Genomic DNA, 21,557 nt, shown 5'->3' with positions numbered 1-21,557 from the left:
CCAGAGGTGAGATACTCGGAAAATAGGAGCCGAGCTCGTTACTGGCCACAGCGCACAACAGCTTTTGTTACAGCTCTGAAGGAAAAAGAAACAAAAAAAAAAGACTGACACAAAGAAAATGGAGCAGCTCGTATTCATCTTCTCTTAAGAAAAGTCTGGGTAAGATAGATTCTCTGCGTTCAGAGAAATGAAGGAGGACGCCAGGTCTCATTTGTCCTTGTCACGGCGCAGACAGGCCGCTCGCACGCAGGCTGGGACGAGGCAGCTTCGAAGGAGAGGCTGGGAGGGGGCTCTGGGAGGGGGTTCATGCACCCCCTACGGTTCTCCCAGCCTCAGCTGAATTGAGGAAAGAACTGGTGGAGTTTAGGAGACTTTCTGGGAACCAGCTGGGCTGCTTAAAACACAGATTCGCAGTGCAGGTGGCACGTTGTTGCCAGCGCTGGTCCCTGGTCCTGAGACGTGGCACAGCCAGGAGCCAGCCCAGGCTGCTCCAGCCTCCACGCTCTGAAAATAACTTTTTTTAATAACAGAAGAGTGGCAAAACACACACGGCTGATGTAAAACACCCTGGAGAGCGACGACTCCCAGGGGAGCAGCCATCGGGCAGCGAAAGCAAATGGAGCAGAGAAAGAGCATCGTCTTGGGACGCGGAGCAGCGCCGGCACGCGGGGCTTTCCCCAAGGACCAGGAGCATCCCCCAAGCCAGGAGCTCCGTTATCTCCTACCACATCCCCTGGGGACAGGGCAGCCCACGCTCGGCTGCTGCAGGAAGCACGCTGCCACGGGGAACGGCTGCAGCATCACGGGGCAGAGCAGAGGAAACGACACCGGGCAGTGCGAAAAGAAAAAGGCGTGCAACCCAAGACTGACCAGGCGTGATTCACGCTTCCCTGCTACGAGCAGACGTCTGTATGGGCTAAATATTTCACCTTGGCTTGGCAAAGGACAACCTATCAACCAAAGGCACTGATGTCACATAACGTCAGTGCACCACCAAAACGCTGGCACGCAGCAAGAGCCGCGTTTGGGTGTCGTGCTGCACGAAGGGCCAAGAGCGAAATGGGAACTCCATATGGCAGCTGCGTAAATTTAGCAGCTCCGTATATTTAGCTGGCTGCAAAGGGAAACGTGCGGCTCTTGAGAACAATGATACCAGTTCCTGACACCGCACGGTGCCCCAGGAGAGAGATGTTTACAGGAAAAAGCCACCAGAGCTCACGCCTGCCCAGCCAGGCAGCAGCTGCAGAGCATCCCCAATTTTTGTGAGGCTGAGGGAGCACAGCCCAGGTCAGCAAAGAGCACACACAGAGGGGATGTTCCCTGCGGTGACAGCAGCACAGTGTGGGACACGGGGCACCACGGGGTGCTCCAGAGCTGCTGGAGAAGAGCCGCAGGTCCCAGCTCCACAGCAAGAATTAGACAAGCCTCTTGTAGGCTTGGCTACAGGACAGGAGAACACGCACTAGCTTGTGTTACTTCTGTTGTACAAGTCCAAATACTGATAAGATATTCCAATATTTTTTTTTTGATTCCTTTAAAAACAAACCCAAAAAAGAAAGTCAGCTGCTGGCCCCAGTTCTTGTTTGTTTGAACGAAGGAGAAGCTGGCTCTCAGCAAAGTCTGGTAGAAGTGAAAAGGAGACGTCTTCCTTGTGAGTGACAAGATAAAGCCTCCTAATGATTGACAAGACAAAAGACTTTTGTTTTCAGTTGATAGGCAATGCAGTAATTTTCTTTAAACGGCATCGTTTCTCCCACCAAGTCTTTTCTGGGAAATTTGTGGAGCACAGGCAGCGATGGCAGCCCCTCGGAGCTGCATCAGTTCCCTCTCGGGCGAGGGCCGACCACCACCGTGGGTCCTAGAGCCGAGAGCATGAAAACCTGGAGAACAAAAGCAAATCAAGCATGTGCCTAAAAGCCAGTCCTATAAAACCCAATCACTGCATAGACGGGTGACAGCGGCACTGCGTACCACCAGGGATCATCACCATCAGGAGATGGGACAGACCCCTTTGCCTCTCCGAAACCAAACCTGACCTCCACAAGTGCCAGTTTGTAGGTCTGTCAGGAAAATCACCGTGACATGGTCAGCATCCTGCCCCACAGAGCCCATTTTACAGAGTCCCCTTCCAGACCGACTCCGATGAGAGGCAGAAACATCTTTGTCTGCTGGCAGCAAGAGCCCAGCAAGCCACAGGCAGGACGAGCAGAACTGCAGTATCAGCTTTCTGCGACAGAATCGCAGCTGTGTCCCAGATATCATCGTTTTTTTAAAAAAAATAATAATCTGTACATGAAAAGCACAGATACATTATGCTTTGCCTCTGAATAATGACTTAGGACAGCAGAAAAAAAACACAGCATGTCAAATGACACGGCTGTGAGACCATCGTGCATCTGTTATCTGTCTCAGTCGCTCCTCATTTCTCTGGCTTCCCCTAAGAAGTTCATACATATTTAAAAAGGCCAATAGCTAAGTTACTCGTCACTTCTTATAATATCGGAAGATTAGGCTCGATGAGATAAAGGACGAGAAAAAAGCATCCAGGGGGAAATGCCACCAGAGTACTACACCATTATTTATCCCTAATCACGAAGGGTTTTTTATTTATTTATTCGTTTTTATTGGAGAAGAGTGAAGTCAGAGCTGGAACCGTGCTGCTCCTTACCCCACGGGAGGGCTCGACTTCACTCCGCAATCCCAAGCTCAGTGCAAAGGAATCCGAGGCCAGCAGAAGCCTCACGCTCAGACTCTGATCCAGCTGTAAGCATTTTAACACCAACTCAAAGACCACTGAGCATTCAAAAGCAGCTCCTGGCTGCACCCATGGGCATTAAGCAGCCTGGGCACCGCTCTGTGCTCCAGCCAGGGCTCCTGCCTGCTCCAGCGGGCAGAGTGTGCCTCGAAGCATCTTCTGTAACCCAGACAAGGCAGGGTCACTAACACATGGATAGCAGTGCCACAGACGTGTCTGCAATCATTGCTTCTGATTATTTTTTTAGCATATATAGTTCATTATATTATAAATTTCTTGGCCCACACCATTACGAGATTTCGTTTTGGGAGAACTTAGGGTTTATGTATGCTTTTGCCATTAAAAACAAGGAAAACTGAAATCACTGAAATGCCTCACAGGTTACCACTCAAAATATAATACCTGGGAATGACTCTGGCCAAAGTGTCCACATCTTTTACAGCCTTGCCCAAAGCCTGCCCTCTGATCTGCTCCCCCAAAGCTACAAAAGCGCCGCCGGCAGGGGCAGCGCACACAGCCCCAGTGCTCCCAGTTCCCCCAGTGTTCCCAATAAACAACCCCTCCATCACCAGGGGCACACCAGCTGCACCACCCAGCAGCCCACATCCTCGCTTACCGACTCTCCTGCCACATATTTCAGTGCAGGAGCAACATCGCTTCACAGCACTCCCGGCAAGTACAACATTAAAACAAATCAATGTTTGTATGTTTGTGTTTTTGTGTATTGATAGAGATCATCACGTCAATATTTTGGTGACAACCTGCATTGATTTTTTCCCTTTGTGGCTTCCCTTAAACAATGCCGACATGATTACACTTCCGTGCATTACAGGAACACTTTTCCCCTCGCAGAAAGAAATGGATGGAGCCAGACTGTGCCTAGCACCACACATGCGTTGAGAGCCATGCTGTGACTACAGCATCTGCCAGAGGTGGAAGGAAGACAGCTTCAAGGGACTTTATCATCATTTTCACCCCAGATCCATCCTCAGTACAGAAAGGAGGATGGACAGCAAAGCATGGCCAGCAGTGCTGGTGCACAGGCAGCACCGCTTGCACCCCTCCACGTGTCCTTCACAGAGAGCCCAAGGCCCCCAACGGTGCCCAAAAGACTTTTTGGATAGCTGTAAAGCCAGTAGAAACCCATCAGGGCCAACTTTTCTTGACCAGGGAACAGCACTCTGGAGTAAGACGTCAAACTTAAGGCACCACATCCCCGCCAGCTCCAGAGGCACACAAACCCAAATCCTCTTTCCAGGAGCCTCGCAGCTCACTGCTACGCTCCAGCACCTCTTCTGCCTTTAGCGGCCGGGGTCCTAACACGACTAACCGAGATTTAATTTGCTCTTGCTAATATTTTATCCGTGGTATTAGGTCATGTTTCCCTTTCCACTTGAAAGGCATCTTCGGCTTATTGGCAGCGGTGAAATTAATAGAGAAATCATTAGAAAGCATAAGGCTAGGGCTGTGCAAAGCGCACGCCGCAGAAGATTATTTCCAAACAATAAAATTAATTGGTGTCATCAGCCACCAGCAGAAACACAGGGAGAGTTCGCATTAAAAAACATAGAGGATTATTGACAGCCTGTGCCTCCTCATACATAAAACATTTGATGGCATAATTTTATTTTGTTTTTTCCTACGTGAGGTGGTTTTCCCCCCTCGGAGCAGCGGATGAGAACCGAGGCAGGCAGCAAGAAGCATCGGGGGCGGCGATGCCACAGCAGCACCCCGGGCTGCTGCAAACCACCTGAAGACTTGGTGAGCTGGAGACCCTGATTTTCAGAGGACAGAGCGCTCAGCACCTTTGGAAAGCCAAACCCCACAAAGACGGGACTGTTCAGACCCAAATTTATTGGTATCTTCTGTCCACCCGAGGCACAGGGACAGACACATCCGGAGAGCAAATCCTGCAGCACTGGCACAGCCATCATCTGAGCAGAGCAGAGCAAACACTGAAGTGCTGGCGCTGCCACAGCGGTAAACAGAAAACTATTAATCCCAGGCCTCAAAAAGGCACGTATGAATTTGTTTTGTTTCCGAAGAAAAAGAGTAAATAGTAGCCTCGAGTCAGGATAATATTTATTCACACGCTTCACTTTGAAGTGCAGCCCCTGTTGACTTCACGTGGTATGCACTTGCTAAAGCTCTTTGAGAACAGAGCTTTGCAGTATCACAGCCATGAGCAAGGAAAGGAAAAAAAAGGAAACTTGAAACCCAGGTATTAACAACGCAAAAGAAGTCTTGGGAGCAGGGGAATTATCACCGTCCCTCCCAAATACAAGGGAGACTTTAACTGGGTTTATTACAATTATTCTACCTCCCCCAGATGGTGCAGACCTGTAGAGCAATTCTGTTCAGTTCATGGAACTGAATTTCATGGCAGGAAAAGCAAACTGATAAGCAGGGTTCAGTTAATCTCCACAATAAATCCCCATTAGCGTGGTTTTATTGCAGTGCCGTTTCTTCCTGGTATCAACTGGATGCACTTCCACACTGGTGTGGATACCTGGAGAGCTTCGGGCATGGAAACGGGTGGGAGCAGAGACAAAAATGGGTAGGAACAGGCTGGGGGTGGTGGCAATGCATCCACACACAGCTGGTGGCTCACCTCCCCCAGATGCTGCCCAAGAGGTGGCTGACAACAGGTCCCTGAGGTGTCAGAACCACGAGAGACACCGCTGCCTCCAACGTGCTATGGGAACGTGAGCTCCTCTCCAAACCATTCCTGCCTTCTGAACTGTGGGCAGTTTCCTTTTTCACACAGATGCCCAACTCTTAGAAGTTTTGCCTCTTGTCACGGCATGCTATGGAGGTAAACCGTGTGCCTGGGGTGGGGGAAAAGTAATTTCAGTGCCCCATCTCCAAGGCGGCTCCCATTTCAACCTCTCCGCCAGATTTCTGGCTCCTTCATCAGGGCAGAGCTTTACGGCCATGCCCTGCTCCTGTGCATTGCCCCCACGTCCACCACACCCCATCTCAACGCTCAGCACCCACCGAGCTGCAGCAGAAGCCACCCGTCCAGAGCTGGACACGAGGCACAGACCAGCACGCCGAGCCCCAGCGCCTGCCCTCCACGTTGCAGGTCAGGCTCCGAGCCCTGTGGCATGAAAATCCCTTGAGCACTTTGCAAATACCTGGGTGCATAGCATGGAGCAGGAAAGCAAACAGCCCGGCTGCAGCCCTGCCTTCTCCAAACAGCAAGGCTGCCAGGGGCTCTGCAAAGAGCTGCCGGCCAGATCCTTCCTTTCCCTTTCTCCCTAAGGCAAGAATTTATTTATTTATTTATTCCCAAAAAGACCAAGTGCACCACGGATAATCGTGGGTATCAACATCCTTCTTCCATTTCACCTGCTCCACTGCCCAGAATACAAACATACAGGGGAAAAAAAATCCGTATACCTATCTTGTATCTGTTATCTCTCTCTGCCAGTCCTCTGACCAGCTTTGCTGAACACGCAGGTAATCCAGAGAGCTGAATTACACCGGTTCCCCTAATGAGCACTGCCGGGTAAAATCTCCTACCTGCCCTTTCTTTTAGCAGGGTCACTCATATTTATAGCCGTGCTTCGTGTTTCCTTAAGTGCGCCCTTGTTGTGGCATTTGCTTGTTTATGTTTCAGAAGAAAACAAGGTAAAAAAAAAAAAAAAAAAAAAAATCGGGGGGGGGGATTTAATGCAGCTTGGAATAAAACTGAGCAAAACCACAAAAGTCTAAAGATCTGCTCGTCCTTCAGACAGCTCGCACTACCAGGAACTCACTACCGCTCGTTTTAATCGATCGCTGCCTCTTTACAAACCTCTTTGTGGTGAGGCAGAGCTGGAGAAGTGTCTGGGAGGAGCAAAGGGCCTGACATGAGATGTGCTCCGGCCGTTTTACACGGCTCCAGGAGTCCTCGTGCAGCACCAGGTGCCAGCAGCAGCATGAGGATGCTTCCACTGCACGCCCCCCGACAGCCCTGGTGCAGCCACAACAGCCTTCACCTTCTCCATCAGTACCACCTGCAGCCCTCAGCACCACCTCCAGGGCTTCCAGCACTGCCCTTCCCCTGAATTTTGGAGGCCTATGCCATGGTGGCAGCACACCCAACCCGAGCATCCCCAGCCACCGACCATCCCTGCTGCATCCCCAGGTGTTTTCTCCTTAGCTTAGAGCAGGGCAGGTTTCCTCAGCCTTTCCTCTCGTGTTTCTAATCCTCCCCAATCAGGGTTAAAGCCAACCAGTATGATAATGCGGCGGAGGTTCATGTTCTGTTGCTCCTCTGAAGGATAACTGCTCCTCCGCGAGCCGTCAGCCAAGTCGAGGCACATTACGAGCAGTCAGGAGGTGTGCCAATGCTCCGGCGAGGGGCAATTACACCACTTTATGTGCCAGAAAATGGCTATAGCTGCTTGGAGAGGCTGCCCACAGCACCCAAGCAGGTCCTTTCAGAGGACCGTGGGGACCTGGCTGCCACCACACCTCCAGCAGGTCCCACGCAGGGATGTGCAGGGGCTGCCAGAGGGGCAGAGCTGCTGGGATGAGCTTGGGTTCCCCACCAGTTTAGCTCCTCAGACAAAACCAGTTGGGGTCCAGACAAACGCTTCTGCAGCCTGTAGCTATCCTGCATGGAGAACTGGCCAGTTTTGTAGAGATGCTAATGATTTTATGGTAGCCAAAGACATGAGTGCTTGAGGCCAGCACCCCGCTCAGGGCAGCCCAGCTGCAGATCTTTTCCATGGGGGCCCCAGGGAGAAGAACGTCTCCAACCCATCCCTCTTCTCCTCCCCAGGACCTGCTGGCCCAGCTCCATGCTGCAAACACAGGGGCGAGGGAAACCCAGACAGAAGCAACCCGTAATTTTACAGCCCCAGTCTGCTGCACGGACCCACCGCAAGTGCTCAGGAATCAGGACATGGTCCAAGGCTGCCCGCTCCCTAACATTACAGAAAGAACCACCTCCTCGGCATTCTCCATAAAGCCTCAGTCCCAGGAACCTTGCAATTACTTGCTAACTGAGCTTTCGGTTTTATTTTTAAGTTTTTAGCCCCTCACAACTGCAGAAAAAAGCCCAAAGCATTATTCAAGTGCTCCCTGCTCACTTAAAAACCAAAAGTCCTTTAGAAATAATGGGGTTAAGAGCCTGCTGCACACCCCTACACCAAGCCAGGGCACAGGAGGTCCAGACAGAGCCAGCAAGCCCCTACTTCAAGGGACAGTTAAAGCAGAGGACACGGCCAAAGTGCCATCCACAAACATCCCCACTCCATCCAGGGTTCAGAGCTCGACCTCCCCAAAATCCTCAGCCCCACACCCCCGTGTCAGCAGCTGAGCTTCTGGGCCCGCAGCCTCCCACCCGCAGCCACCCTGGCAAGGCTCTGGCCTCTCTCCGGGTGTCCCAGTTTACCCAGTAAATCCTTGCACTACCACACCGAGGCAGGGGTGTGCGCACAGCCAAAAAGCCATCCCCAGAAGTGACATTTTGCAGCCAGCCTGCTGGCGGAGAAGCAGGGCTGGGAAAACACCCCAAGAGGAGCTTCAACACAAGTATTAACCCCTCATCATCCCCCCCAGTCCTCCCCAGTGAAGGCAATGGCCTGCGTGTCCTGGTTTGCCCGGGAAGGTCGGAGAGGGCCCGAGCCCAGCAGGCGCTGAGCAGCCAGCGCTAACGGCAAGGCTGCAGCACGGGGCTACTTCATCAATGCACAAATGGAATTTGCCAGGAGGCATTTTAAGAGTCAATTCTTCACACTCCAGTAATTAGAACAATGTTATGAAAAAAGGCAAGGGGGCGGACGGGAGGCAGCACACACTGGGGTTTGGCCGGTGGAGGAAGCGGGCTGAGCAAACAGAGCGAAGCGAGGCCCCTGGGCAAGGGCCCTTCACATGGCTCCCCGCGGGCTGGAGTTAAGCCAGCCGTTTATCTACTTCCCAACTGCAGCTTTTTCTACGCCTGCATGTTTTTTAAAGCAAGTTTTGTACTTAGATCAAACGTGGGCTGCTGTTCCTGACCCAGCTTTCTTCTTTACCTCGAAAACACCACCACGGGCAATGGCTTTTCCCGACACATTCAGTTCAAGGTCCTACCACAGGATCGCCCAGTGACTGATAAATCTTTGTGCATGATCTAAGACATCAGAAACATCTAACCCCACTGACAGCTTGCTCTCAAAATCAGATTCCCTTGGAGAAGCTGTCACCTAAAGGTCTCCAAAATCAGAAGAGTGGTTGTGTTAGCTGGAAATGCTGGATGGGAACTTAAAGCATCTCCCACACCGGGATCAACCATCCCAACTGAAAAATGAAACAAACCCGAACAAACCCACATGCTGGTGGATCTGCCTTTAACATCTGAGGATCTGGTGGGCTCCATTTGCTGCTGCTCCCCAGGGTCCCACATCATGCACCCATACACGGAGCCCTCGCAGCCAACTTGGCCACGTTAGTTCCAGAAGCCAGAAGTTTTGTTTGTTTGTTTTAATTTGCTGTGCAAGTCTAGCATCTGAAAAGGCTGCTTTCGAGCAGGACTACCGTGTGGTGTTCAGTACACACCGCCGCTGTACAATGGTCATTCAGACTCACAGGGAAGTGGGACCCGGGCAGTTCAATTCCCATCTGCAATAAGCTGTGATCTCAGCTCTGCTGAGAGCACAGAGCTCCTTTTGATAAATCACCACGTACACAGACTACAGCACCATTTCAGCATGAGAGAAATATATTCAGTTTTTCCAATAATCTTTACAGTCCGCTGGCCTGGAAGGCGGGGTTTCTCTTCCCCACTGCAGGGCTGCACCCACAGGATTCAGGCAAGCTTTGGGACCCAAGTCCTCTGCCTCGCACCCTGCATCTCCAAGAACTTCTTGCACATCAGTGCTCCAGCACCGTCTTTGGTGACTTTGTCTTTGCATGCACCCAGAGGAGGCCGAAGAGCCAGAGGAACACCCCCAGTGTCACACTTATGCTCAGGAGCCTCCTGGGATCCCCACCTCTGTACACCAGTAGCACCAACACTGAGGGGTCTGCTTACTGGGAGAGGGCTTTTCTCATTTTTTTCCCCTTAAGACAACTCTGTTTTCTTTGTCAAAACACCTCTTTTAAGTCTGGTCTCTCTAGAGGTGTATTTTAAGTTAGATGCACAAAGCAAGACAAAGATAAGTACACCTTTATCTGCACGATATTCATTATTCTCTGTGGGACATTCATTGCATCCTCAAGGACCATACAATGCAAATATCTGTGTGACTGTCTCCCTGCCCATATGAGTAATTTACCTGTCTTCAACAAGAAGCTCTTAAAGGCTGTGTACTGCACCAGGTTGGGGCCCACAGCTGCTGGGTCTCCATCGCTGCCCCCCTGCTAACACTTTGCAGGGCCTGGGCAAAACTGCTGCTTCTTGGGCCACATCTGCACCAACTCAGACCCCAGATACTGTACGAGTTCTCCTCACTGCTGAGCCTCTTTGTGACTCCTTTTAAGCTAGACACCTTCTCCAGAGCTGCCTGAAGTCAGGGAGATCCCGAAGGTGGCAAATACAGGAGATGGAGACGAGCTCTGCCACACAGCAGAGGCCGTAGAGAAGGTGCTGGACACCAGCAGCTGGCATCAGCAGTGAGGCACCAAGATGAAGCCTTGCCCTAGGATTAGGGAGGGAAGCACCACTCCCAAAGTCCCAGAAGAACATATACACTGCTGGCTCCGATCTGCCTTACTCCCAGCCCATTTGCATTTAGCTCCTTCCCCTGAACCACCTTTTTCAAAACTTCAGTAACAGGCTGTGAAATCCCCACCATCTGTTAGCCAGGGGAAAAGCTCCACCGCAGCTCAATCAGCCTCTCCCACACAAGCCTTATTCATTAGGAGGAATGACTGCAAACATTTACCAAGTCCGTGCTGGCTCAGAAATTCCTGAAGTTACTAACAACAGGCTTGGGATAGGGAACTTTGACAAACGCCCCTAAACAGAGCGTGCCCACGTCGTTAGCTTTACCCAGGGTGCATTAAGGCTGCTTTCTTGCTACCGTGATTATGCTTTAATATGTAATTAGTAGGAAGAAAATGATGTTGAAGAGGAGAATGCCTCACTTACACACACGCCATTAAGACTGAGAGCATAAATGAGCGAGCTGCGGCATCGCCATCTGAGGCTCATTAACTCGATCTGCAAAGCATCGGGGGCTGGCAAGCGCTGCTGTCCGGCTGCAGGTACAGCAAAAAAACTGTACATCGACACTGGTGGCAGGCACCGTGCCTCCCCTCCTCTTCCTTGCCTAACTCAAAGCCTGGCAAAGTCGGGGAGGGCTGGGAAATGCAGAGGCACTTGTCCCCAGGAGACACGCAGCAGGAAAATGATAGTTTGAAATGTCACACAGCCCACGCAGGTGGCTTTCACATGTCTCCGTGATCCTGGCTTCACCTGTGATGCTCAGGAAACTATTTAAAACCCATTCAAAGGGAATTCTTCCCTGCCAGCACTGCAGATCCAAGCCACCTGATGCCGTGTCAGTGCCCTGATGCACCCAGTGCAGCCCCTACAGGTCTGGGACAGCCCCATCACCAAGCTCTCCAGCCTGCCCAGCTCCACACACCCAGCCAGAGAGGGCAGGGGGATCACCTGGAGGAATCCTGAAAGTACAGGATTTGAAGGCAGTTTTGAAGAAATAACTCATTTCTGAAGGAAAAGGGGAAAAAAAAAAAGTCTGGAAGCGCTCCAAGAACAAACAAGCAGCCCATTTTGAAAGAGTGGAACAAAACAGTCTGAGATGCCTTTTTTTTTTTTTTTTTTTTAAATTCTCTCGAACAAGGCGGGGATGGAAAGGAGAAACCTCATCGCCAGCGAGCTGTGGCACGAGGGCAGCCCCCGTGCATGGAGCTGCTCCTGCCAGCAGCAGCACCCCCTAAGTCAGCCTCAAGAAAATGAAGCCTCTTGAATCGGGAGATGGCAGGAGACCTGGGTGTTAATAGCAAACCTCACCGAAACCATGCCCTGCTGAGGAGCCGAGGTTTCAACACGGTATTTTTCTGCCCCCACTTTGAGCAATGTTTATTTGTCGTGAAACATTAACGTTTCACTTCGATATGTGACTGTCCGAATGCCAAGTGTGGATGCAGGAGGAGGCTGACCTGGCCAAATCTGGTCCCCCCCTCCCTGTGCACCCCAGCCCTGTCCCCTTCTGCCAGGATCAGCTGGGAAATGGGCACCAGGCACCCCGCCTCCATCCCAGCATGAGGGTGCCTGTTTTGGGGCACAATGCTTTGATATGCTAACTTGTACCCGCCCTCCTTTGCCCCAGGAGGAATCAGTTTGCTGCAGAAGCTTTTTTTCCTCCCCTTTTTCTTTAATCTGTTTCACAGGGAAGATGCCGAGCAGAATTACCCTGAGCACGGGGGTTTGTGAAGTTCGGTCATGGCAGTGCTTTCAGGCTGAGAGTTTCGCTTTTTGCACGTTCTGCTAAAACATGGCTACACCCACACGTTAATCTGTTTCAAGAAATGTTAATTATTCTTCATAACCGAAGCATTTGGCCTTGAGACAGTTTCATTATCAGACGCTGAAACTCAGAGGCTAGGAAATCTGGGGAAGATTTTAATGAAGAAACAGAAGATCCCTGGCTCGTTACAGAATAAAACCCTCCTTTTATTCCGAGACTGCTTTAAATGACATTACACGGGATGTATTTCCTTCCTTTCCCAAAGCACAAGCACGCTGAACGGTTGAGCTCAAGCGATGCCAGATGCACTAATGGAGCGCTGAAGGACTGACTCTGCCTGTTGACACCTTTCAGTTGTGATGACCATGGCCAAATCACTAAGTCACAAATGGCCAGTGATGTAATAAAGAAAAAAAATAAGTCCTGTGGGGTTCTAAAGCAACCAGGCATTTTTCAAACAACAGACAAAAGCTGTAGAGTCACAGAAAAGAGACAGACTGCACCCCATCCCCTTTTTGGGGGCACAGACGGGTGAATGTTTTACTGTTCTCAGGTTTTTCAAAGAAACAAATATCCCCACCCCCCGATCTTCTCTAATATGAGGACAAGAAGAGCTCAGCCAAATCACAGAAGCGTAGGAAGATCAGTTTTGTACACGGTAAGAACACGTGTTTACCCACGTCCTGATCGATACCTCCGGCTCCCTGCACATTACAACACTTCGGCTGCAGTTTGAGGCCCAACAGCACAATCCTCCCATGCAGCCTATGGGAGTTAGGAAAGATCCTGCCCGTGCTTGTTTGATCTGAAACATAATACCCCTTAATGTGACCCCTTGGAAAAATACTGGGGAAAGCAGCCAAGAGGGGAGGAAAAAAAAAAAAAAAAAAGCAAAGCTTCCCAGAACGAACATTTCTGGCTCTTTCAGTTCCACGGAGGAGCTGTGCATCTATAAACAGTGCCGGTTTGGAAGCAGGAGAGGGAAGAAAAGGAGAAAGGAGAAGGAGAAAGCAGAGATAACCAGGCACCTCGCAGCTAAAAGCTCTGCTTTTTAATCAGCCTCTCCTCCAGCCCAGCCAGGGACAGGAGGGGACAGTGCAGGCACAGTTCAGTGCCCAGCTTCCCGGGCTGGTGACACCCAGGTGTTTCACACCAGGGGTTTGCTTTAGAGTACAGTGAGAGACCAACTGCTTTTACCAGCAGCTCGCTGCATGATTTGAGGCCCCGGTGCTGTCACTGGACCCTGAAGACCACAGAGTAAACCAGCGTGGTCCTTGAGATGCAAACTGCAGCAGGCAGCTAGGAGATTTTTAATCCACTAGTTATCTCAGGGCAAACAGTAGACTAGGGGTAAATTTTCAGGACTGGGACCCTAAAAACATACATGGTGCATGGCAACACCCCCTGCATCTCCTACAGCAAACACCGCGCCGTAACAGGCCAGTGCACGGTGCAGCAGAAAGCACCGCCTGCTGCACGCTTGGCTAGCCACAGAAATCTGCAATTCATTTGCCCCGTGCTTTAGAGAAGTTCAGCGTCAGGGTTTCCTGTGCTTGCTTTTAGCGTTCTGGCTGAAAACATCTGCGGGACGCTCCGCACCTGCTAACCCAGCCTGCCACCACCCCCTCAATGCATCCTGCAGCCAGGCGCCCCCCAACAGCATCACCCTGGGCACGGCTGGCCCCAAACTTGGGTGCCCTGACTGCAGGAAAAGCAACACCCGACCCCATAAGCTTGCAAAAACAAAACAAAAAAAAAAAAAAAAAAAGGGAGGGGGGAAGAAAACCAAGCTATCCTCTTCCAGTCTGCTTTTGCCATTTGTAGACTTCATGGTGATACCCAGTGCGATTCCAGCTACTTGGAACATGGGTGGCCAAATGTCAGCCAACATAACCCCAGCTGAACAGCGTGCCAGCCTGCACGGCAGGGCCAAATGCCACCCACAGCTCCTGAAAGCAGCCAGGGATTTAATCAGTGATTGCAGGCGGGCTGAGGGCTGCAGCAGGCTGCCTTGCTTCTGCCAGGGCTGCTTCTCCCCCCGCAGTGAGGACCTGCAGTACCCAAGGGGCTGGGCAAAAACCCATCAGCAGCATCCACGCCACATGTGAATTTTTAGCTTGTTGGTAAAGCTCGTTGGTCACTTCTGAGAAGCACAACAGCTTCAAAATAGAAAAATCAAACGTAATTAAAACAAAATGTTGTCCTGTTGGAGCTAAACAGAGCTTGGCTGCTCAGCACAGGCACATGAAGGAGGGCAGGGGCTGGAGGAGCAGCTGCGGCTCCTGCTTCTTTGGGACAATGTCACTGTAAGCACCGGGCTGGCAAGGAGTTAAGTTCCTGGTTTCTTGAATGCATTCACACACACACATCTTTTTTGCAAGGCAGTTATTCTACTACTCCCTTGGGAATTAAAAAAAATACACACGCCCTTCTTCTGGAGAAGGCTCCTCACTTCCCTCCCCACCCGCTGCACACGCATCTTGTGAGTTATACGGCAATTAGAAGCAGTTTCGCCTCCGATAGGATCCCTTTTCTTGACACACGTCCAGCCACCACGTAGCAGCCGAGTAACTGGCACAGAGGGCCGCAACAAGGGTAAGGCTGTGCTGCTGCCCTTTCCCCTGAGGGATTTGCAAATAACCAGGACGGGAGGCGTGGGCAGCACGGCCAGCGGCAGCAGGGGACGGAGCACCCAGCTCAGCCACCCCCAGCTCTGCTCCCTAATGCTCCACGCAGCAGAAAGCACGACTTTCAGTTTGTTCTTGGCTATGAGAAGGCAGAAATAAAAAATAAAGTAATAAAAAAAATCCAGAATGGGAAAAGGAGAGCTGCTCCCACCGCCAGCAGGATAGCTGTGGGAGGGCAGGCGTTGAGCTCGTGTTGTTTGTTATGGCACCAAAACACAGCCGTTTATCTGAGAGCCTCGCAGTTTTCAACTACCTATATTATTTCACATAAATCTCCCCCTTCCCACCCCCCATTATGTGCTCAGGCTACGTTAAAAGTGCATGCCCAGTTTTAAAGCCCCCCTGTAAAACACTGCCGCGGGGGTATTAACATGTGCTGAAGTTGGAGGTGATGGAGGGAGGCGAACTCTCAGCAAAGAGTCTGAGCAGCACAAAACACCAACAGCCCTCAGCAGAAATGTCTCAAAATCCCTTAAATAATCCTGACAATGCTCTCCACACTCAAGTCAAGCAGAAATCTTGTTCCCCTGAGTGGCAGCAGGGCATTTTGGAGGCTTGGGGCCGAGTCCCCTCGCTGCTCACCCAGTACCTTATCCCAACAGCAGGGAGCTTCAAACATTTTGCAGGCTCTGAAGACAGGGCTGCTGGGGGCTGTAAGGCATAAGACCCGTGTCTTGAAAAAAAAACCTTTTTTTCTGGCAGTCCAGGAACTTCAAAAGAAAAAGTCAGGACAATTAAACACACATCAGGAGAGCAGAGAGGAGTAGGAGGCTAATAAATGGCACGCTCCGCGGGTTTATGAATATTTGAACTATATTTCTCCAAAAAAACGTACATTACTGCAAGTTATTGAAAATGAGTAACTCCCTTTAATGAACCTTGCTACTATCATGCTGACTAATAGAGTGATAAAGAGTTTAATCCATATTTATGTGCATTTTATCTCGCTATAGTCAGTGCTAATAAATTAGCAAGTCCAATAAGAGTTGCATTTTATATCACCACTGCTATTAAATGTGCATGAAGCGCTGCACAACACCACGACGTACGTGAGCACTGCGTTTTTATTTAATTTTCTTTCTCTGTCAGGAGCCAGGCTGCAGTAGCAAAAGCTGGGCACAGCATCCCTGCAGCGCCCACTCCTGCGAGACCAGGCCCTCATTTCATGTCCCTAGTCCTGAAGTGGCTTTTGAGCCACTGTAAAGGAAAAAGATTTAAACAAAGCGTAAGGAAGTGGAGATCCAACTTGTAGAAAGCAGTGTTTTAAGGTGTCTAAAAGGGGCCCAGCTAGAAATGTAGCTGGTCAGCTTCTCAGGGCGCTTTTGGCACCCTCCGTCATGAAACGCAGCCTGTCCCTTGTCACGGCGGGATTGCTAAACAACTGGACGTTGGGAAAAAAACTGGCCGTGAGCAATTTAAACTGGCCTTTCAGCTCCCTGGGGTAACTGGGAAACACTGCAACCCAGATTACAAGAACCATGACGCATCTGCTTGGCAAAAGCCTGGCCTTGCCAATTACCCAACATCCCATGAAGGCACGGATGGGTCTGTTAGCTCCACAGGGACTGGGGCCAGAGAAGCCTGCGTGGACCACGATCCCGTTTCTCTAGCCGTTATCCCAATGACAGCAGGAAAGCAGCAACTTCCTGAGCTTAAACCTCAAGGAAACAGCAAAACCAGGGATGAAAATTGATGTCCCAACCCCACTGGCTGCCTCGGAGGAGCACCGTGGAGCCTTAAGCAGCTCTTCTCTGCTCACGTCCTGCCATGGGAAACCAACAAAACCTGTAGAAAACCCTAATTTTCAGAATAACTGCCAGTCAAGGCAAGGCAGATCTGATTTTTCTTCCTCCTCTAAAGCAGCAGCATCTTCCTTCGGTCAGGTCAGGTCCCGTTATGTACAGGCTGGCACCACATGAACGCGATCCGCTGCCTTTCTGCCTGGTAATTACACTTCAGCAAACCCAAGTGCTGTTGGTAATTGCTGTCTAGCTGCCTCGCTGGTTTGGAGGAGAGAAATAACTACTTTAATAGTGCCCAGAAAGGAACCACCCAGCACCACTCCACCGAGGTTCCTCTGTAATTAAATGGTCAGCTATGGCTGCGTGCTGCTCAGAAAGCCTCTGACACGGCGTAAGTGTCTAGTAGCCAAAAAGTGCTATTGATCTAAATAATGAACAGCTTCAGGAAGCATTTTTTGTGTGTGAAGTCTGCGTTTGGCCAGTTGGAGCATGAATTAAAAGGCTCCTTTCGTTCTCAGGGCTGCAGGACTGTGACTCAAACGGAAAGGCGCTCAGGTCAGCAGCAGATTTTTCCCTGTTTATTTGCTTTGCCACTGTTGAAAACAGATCTGAGGATAAAGGGGGAATGAAAGGTGGCAGAGACAATGGGGACGTTTTGAAAGGCTTCCAGAGGGATTTAGGGCGGTGCAGAGCTGAACAGCTGATATCCCCACCAAATTCATAAAAAGCACATCAGGAAGAGATCAGCGAGGTTTTTGTGTAAAGAATCCGTGCCTCACAAACCATGTAAGGCTGTTTGAAGACGGCAATGCGCATGAAAATAAGCAAGACCCGGGCAATAAAGCATACTAGGATTTCTCAGAAGTTTGTGATAAGTTTCCTCCCAAAATCTCTTAAAACACCCAGCTGCCACGGGTTAAGAGCAAACTGCAAATCGCCTCCTTCCCAAGTCAGAGCCCAAAGGCCTGCGCAGCTCTGAATGACCTCCAAAAAGTAAACAGGAGGAGTCGGGAATGGCTGCTCCCTAACCAGAACACAAAGGAAACCAAACCACGCTCGGCTGACATGTTCCAGAAGTGTTTAGCACCAGGCTCGATTAGCAGGCTTCTGTGGCAATTTGAAACAGCACAAAGCAAGAGAGAACGTGACGATAACGCAGCGTTTTAATTAGCAGCGGTTCTTTCCCCAGCCCAAAAGGTTCCCTCTGTGCATTCATATTCCCAGAACAACAAAAGCCTTCTTGTATTTCATAAATCAAAAAAAAAAAAAAAAAACACTCATAAAACAAGCCCCTGCAATTGCACATTCCAGATAATGGTCCAGAAATAAATTAGGCAATAAATATCAAATAATATATCCCCATCAGCAGTGAAACTCGACTCGTTGGATAATCAGAGGAGAAGATGCCTTCAAGCAGCTCGTGCCTGGTAGCTCAAAAGCAGGTAAAACAATAGAGAGCTTTAATAAATCTTTTAACACTGCTTCCACCGAAGAACATAGTGATTGTCCTGTGTAATAGCCTCCCTGAGCCCAGTATCCATCAGAGTAACAGCGCAGCCCTGATGCTGCGCACGTCAAAAGCGAGGATATCAGGATGACAGCCTCTTGTCAAAATCGTGTAGGATTTTCCTCCCCTGCAGCTGGGTCTCGTTGAGCGTGCGGTGCCACCCATCAATTACAGCAAAACAAAAACGTCTTCGCTCGCTCCTCTCGTCTAGGTGACACGCAGCACAAACACTGCCAGCATCCCGGAGCTGCTGGCAGGAGAAACCTCCACATGCATTTTTCAGAAGCACTTCAGGGGACTAATCTGGCCTTGGCCTGAAACTTTCTGACCGCCAGGGAAACTCAGTGGCCCCGTTACGAACCCAACAACGATTTTGGTAAAGATGTTTTGCTCGCAGCCGTGGCAGCAGCTGGGGGAGGACGGTGCAAGGTTTGCACCCACACCTGGGCAAAACCAGAAGCGTTTGTGGACAAGGGGCCCTTGCCACAGTGCTGGTACAGAGCTGGGTCCAGGCTCGTAACAGGGAAACGTGCTGCTGGGGAGGCAGTGTTCAGTGCCAAACTGGTGTGTGCGTGGCAGGGATGAGGCAGGAGATGGTGCAGCTCCCCCAGCTCTACAGCTGGGCATAGGACCTCAAGTCCTGACCCCAGACCCTTGGCTAAAGCCTCTCCCAGCAGCTCCTCTGAACACGCATATAAGGGTAATTCCTCCAAAATAGACACTTCCCATGTACTTGAGAGACTGACCATGGAGGCTCTGCAATCTAAAACATCAAGTCTTCAAGCTTTCTCTCCCTTCATTAATTAAATACAAAACACAATCAACATCTAGATATGCACGCTACCATAAGCACCGGGGAAAAGGTGCCCAATGCATGGGTTAAGGGTGCAGAAGTTGCTCAGAAAAACACAAAACCTTCATATTTGAGCTACAGCACAAAGCCAGAGAACAGCCCGGGGCCCACAACACCAGAACCAGGACCATCGCTTCCCCTCTTACCTTTCCAAAATCCCGAACATCAAAGAGGTCAAAGGGATCAAACAGATCACTGTTTCTTAACCCGAATTTGTCATGGCACACTTTTAGGAAGGTTCGGATGTTCTTCAAGCAGAGGAACTAGGAGAAACAAAAGAAAGGGAGAGAAAACATAAGCAAGGCACAAATTTTAGCTGAGATTTCTTGAGTTAAATCCACGTGAGACAAGTTACAGGAACTCAGAAACTTGCACTGAAAAACGATGCATTGGTTTATTTGTTGTTCCTGAAGATGTCGGCCTCCTGGTGCCCTGTTAGGACTTCTGTGTTCTCAGCTGCACACCAGAAACAAACGCCCTTTTGAAAAACAAGTTTCACAGTTCAAACATAAGGTAACGTTGCAGAAAGGCTGGAAAGCTGAAGCCAGGACGTTTCTCTTTCAAGCCTCGAGCCAAATATAAATTACAGCTGATGTTCTACAGAAGCCCAGTGTTGTACTTTTAACCATATCCAACACGATCCCACTGGCTCCCTGCAGAAGCTGCACACATCGCACTGCTCTTTGTAGCTGTTGCTGTACAACACACACGTGCACGCACACACACATCCCAGACAAACAAGACAAAAGATCGAGACGTTGAGAACTGTAGCTTGTCGCTTTGGGGGCTGAAGAAACAACTTATTCAAGTACTGTTTTATCCCCTGTCCTTGTGCCTCCGTACTGCAAACACCAGGAACACCAGCAGCCAGCAGAGCTGCTCCTGGCCCTGCCCTGAGCCCATGCCCAAAACCAGGGCAGTCACTGGGCTGCTTCCACCAAGCTTTGCAAGTCTTCAGGTTTAGAAGCAGCAGACCCACGTCTCTAGGACCACCCTCAGTTACTCAGACAGCTAAACCAACAAGGCAACGTGCCGCTTGTTTGTGCCCGCCAAGATCCCATCTCTGACAAAAGCACTAACTGGCTGGTGCTTTGCGAGCACTGGGGGTTTTGAAGCCTAGGGACTGAAGTATTGCTCCAACAGCGATGCCTGGCAGCACAGGGACTGGAATGAGAAGCATAAAAATCTGCTTCGCTCGTGTGGCTGCATCACCTGTGTCCTTCATCAAGATTGACCGACTGTGCTGAGCAAGCCATTAATTCCACTGCTTTCTGCTTCCTCAAGCTATTCCACAAAATCTCTTCAATTTATTGCTGCATTTTTATACCATTCTTCCTTTTCAGCAAATTCCTCACAAACATGTACAACTCAAAAGCTTTTTATATAAAATCAGCCCATCAGGAGTGAATCAGCCCCAAGTGAAAACCAGGCAGGGGCTGTGAGCTGTGTTTGGAGGAGCTTGCCTGTGCTCCTCAACCAGCATCAACCAACACCACGCAAAAGCAAACTTCAGCCATCAAAGAAAAATAAAAGAGCTTATTTTTAATTACAAGATTCTAACATAATCTTTGGGGCCATCACATCTCCATAAACATAATTGCAATGCAGCTTGTTGGCACTGCTGCATTTGGGATTAAATTTAAGGTCGGTGGTGATGGATTAGCAAAACCATCTCGTTAACAACAGGAGGATTTACCTACACAAAGGCAGAAATAACCTTTTACCCTTCTTCCCCACTCCAGCCCCGTCCACGTGAAGCCACCAAGCGAGAGCCAGGCTCCCCAGCACGCAGCCATCACATCGGCGCTCTCATTAGACGAGCAAGTGCCGGAGGCAGAAACTGAAAACAGTTCTGTTTTTCTAGGGCATTCCTCTATCTCACATAAACACTGCAGTAAATATAATCTGTCTAGACTGCGAGTTTTTTTGGAATTGCTTTACAACCTCTCTCGCCGATGCAGATTATTTCATAACTTTGTCTGCCGGGTCTCCACAAGGCTTTGCATCCTGTGCAGGGCAGTTGCCTGCAGCAGGGCTGCGTTTTCTGTTGCATTGCGGTCTCACTGAATTCAAATTTCTGGCACGTGTTTATCTTAAGTCCTTTTAAGCCCCCAGTTTTGAAAGCTAATGACACAGGTTATAGCCACCATTACACACAGCAAGAGGCACCCTTCCTCCACAGAGCATCCCCTGCCTCCCAGTGCTTGAGGGCTCAGGCAAGATCGACTTTTCCAGCCCTGATGTTCAGCAAAGCGAAAGAAGCCCCTTGCGTGAAAAACACAAGAACCTGAGCCCTCCGCACCATGCATTTTGGGTTCAAAACCCTGAAAAGCTTCAGTTTCACACTACTTTCTGAGACATCTCTGAGACCTCGCACATCCGAGCGGATGAAATGCCTCGTCCTGACAGCGAGCACCAGCACTGCCACAGGGCTGGGTCGGACACAGCTCCCCCCATCTCAGCTTGGCCTCGGCGAGGAAGGACAGCACCAGATATTCCGCTCAGCATCAGCTGTATCCAACTGTCTTCATTCATCCAATTAAAATCTGGAAGGCATCAGGCCACCAGCTGCTAAATTAGCAGAAGCTGCCCCGCAGCGGTGCCGC

General features: G+C 50.2%; 1 protein-coding gene across 1 annotated transcript in view; it reads right to left on the bottom strand.

The window, feature by feature from the left end:
* Positions 1-21,557, bottom strand: part of VAV2 (vav guanine nucleotide exchange factor 2) — a gene marked incomplete at its 5' end in the record, with an annotated part of 120,406 nt that overhangs the window by 71,523 nt on the left and 27,326 nt on the right. Inside the window, one exon of the mRNA XM_084299258.1 lies at positions 19,098-19,214. Within this exon, the coding sequence (XP_084155384.1) occupies positions 19,098-19,214 (117 nt within the window). The remainder of the gene's footprint in view (positions 1-19,097; positions 19,215-21,557) is intronic.

This window comes from Netta rufina, assembly GCF_964035555.1.
Source record: "Netta rufina genome assembly, chromosome: 20".
Taxonomy (NCBI): Eukaryota; Metazoa; Chordata; class Aves; order Anseriformes; family Anatidae; genus Netta; species Netta rufina.
This window is presented reverse-complemented; position numbering and strand designations above follow the sequence as displayed.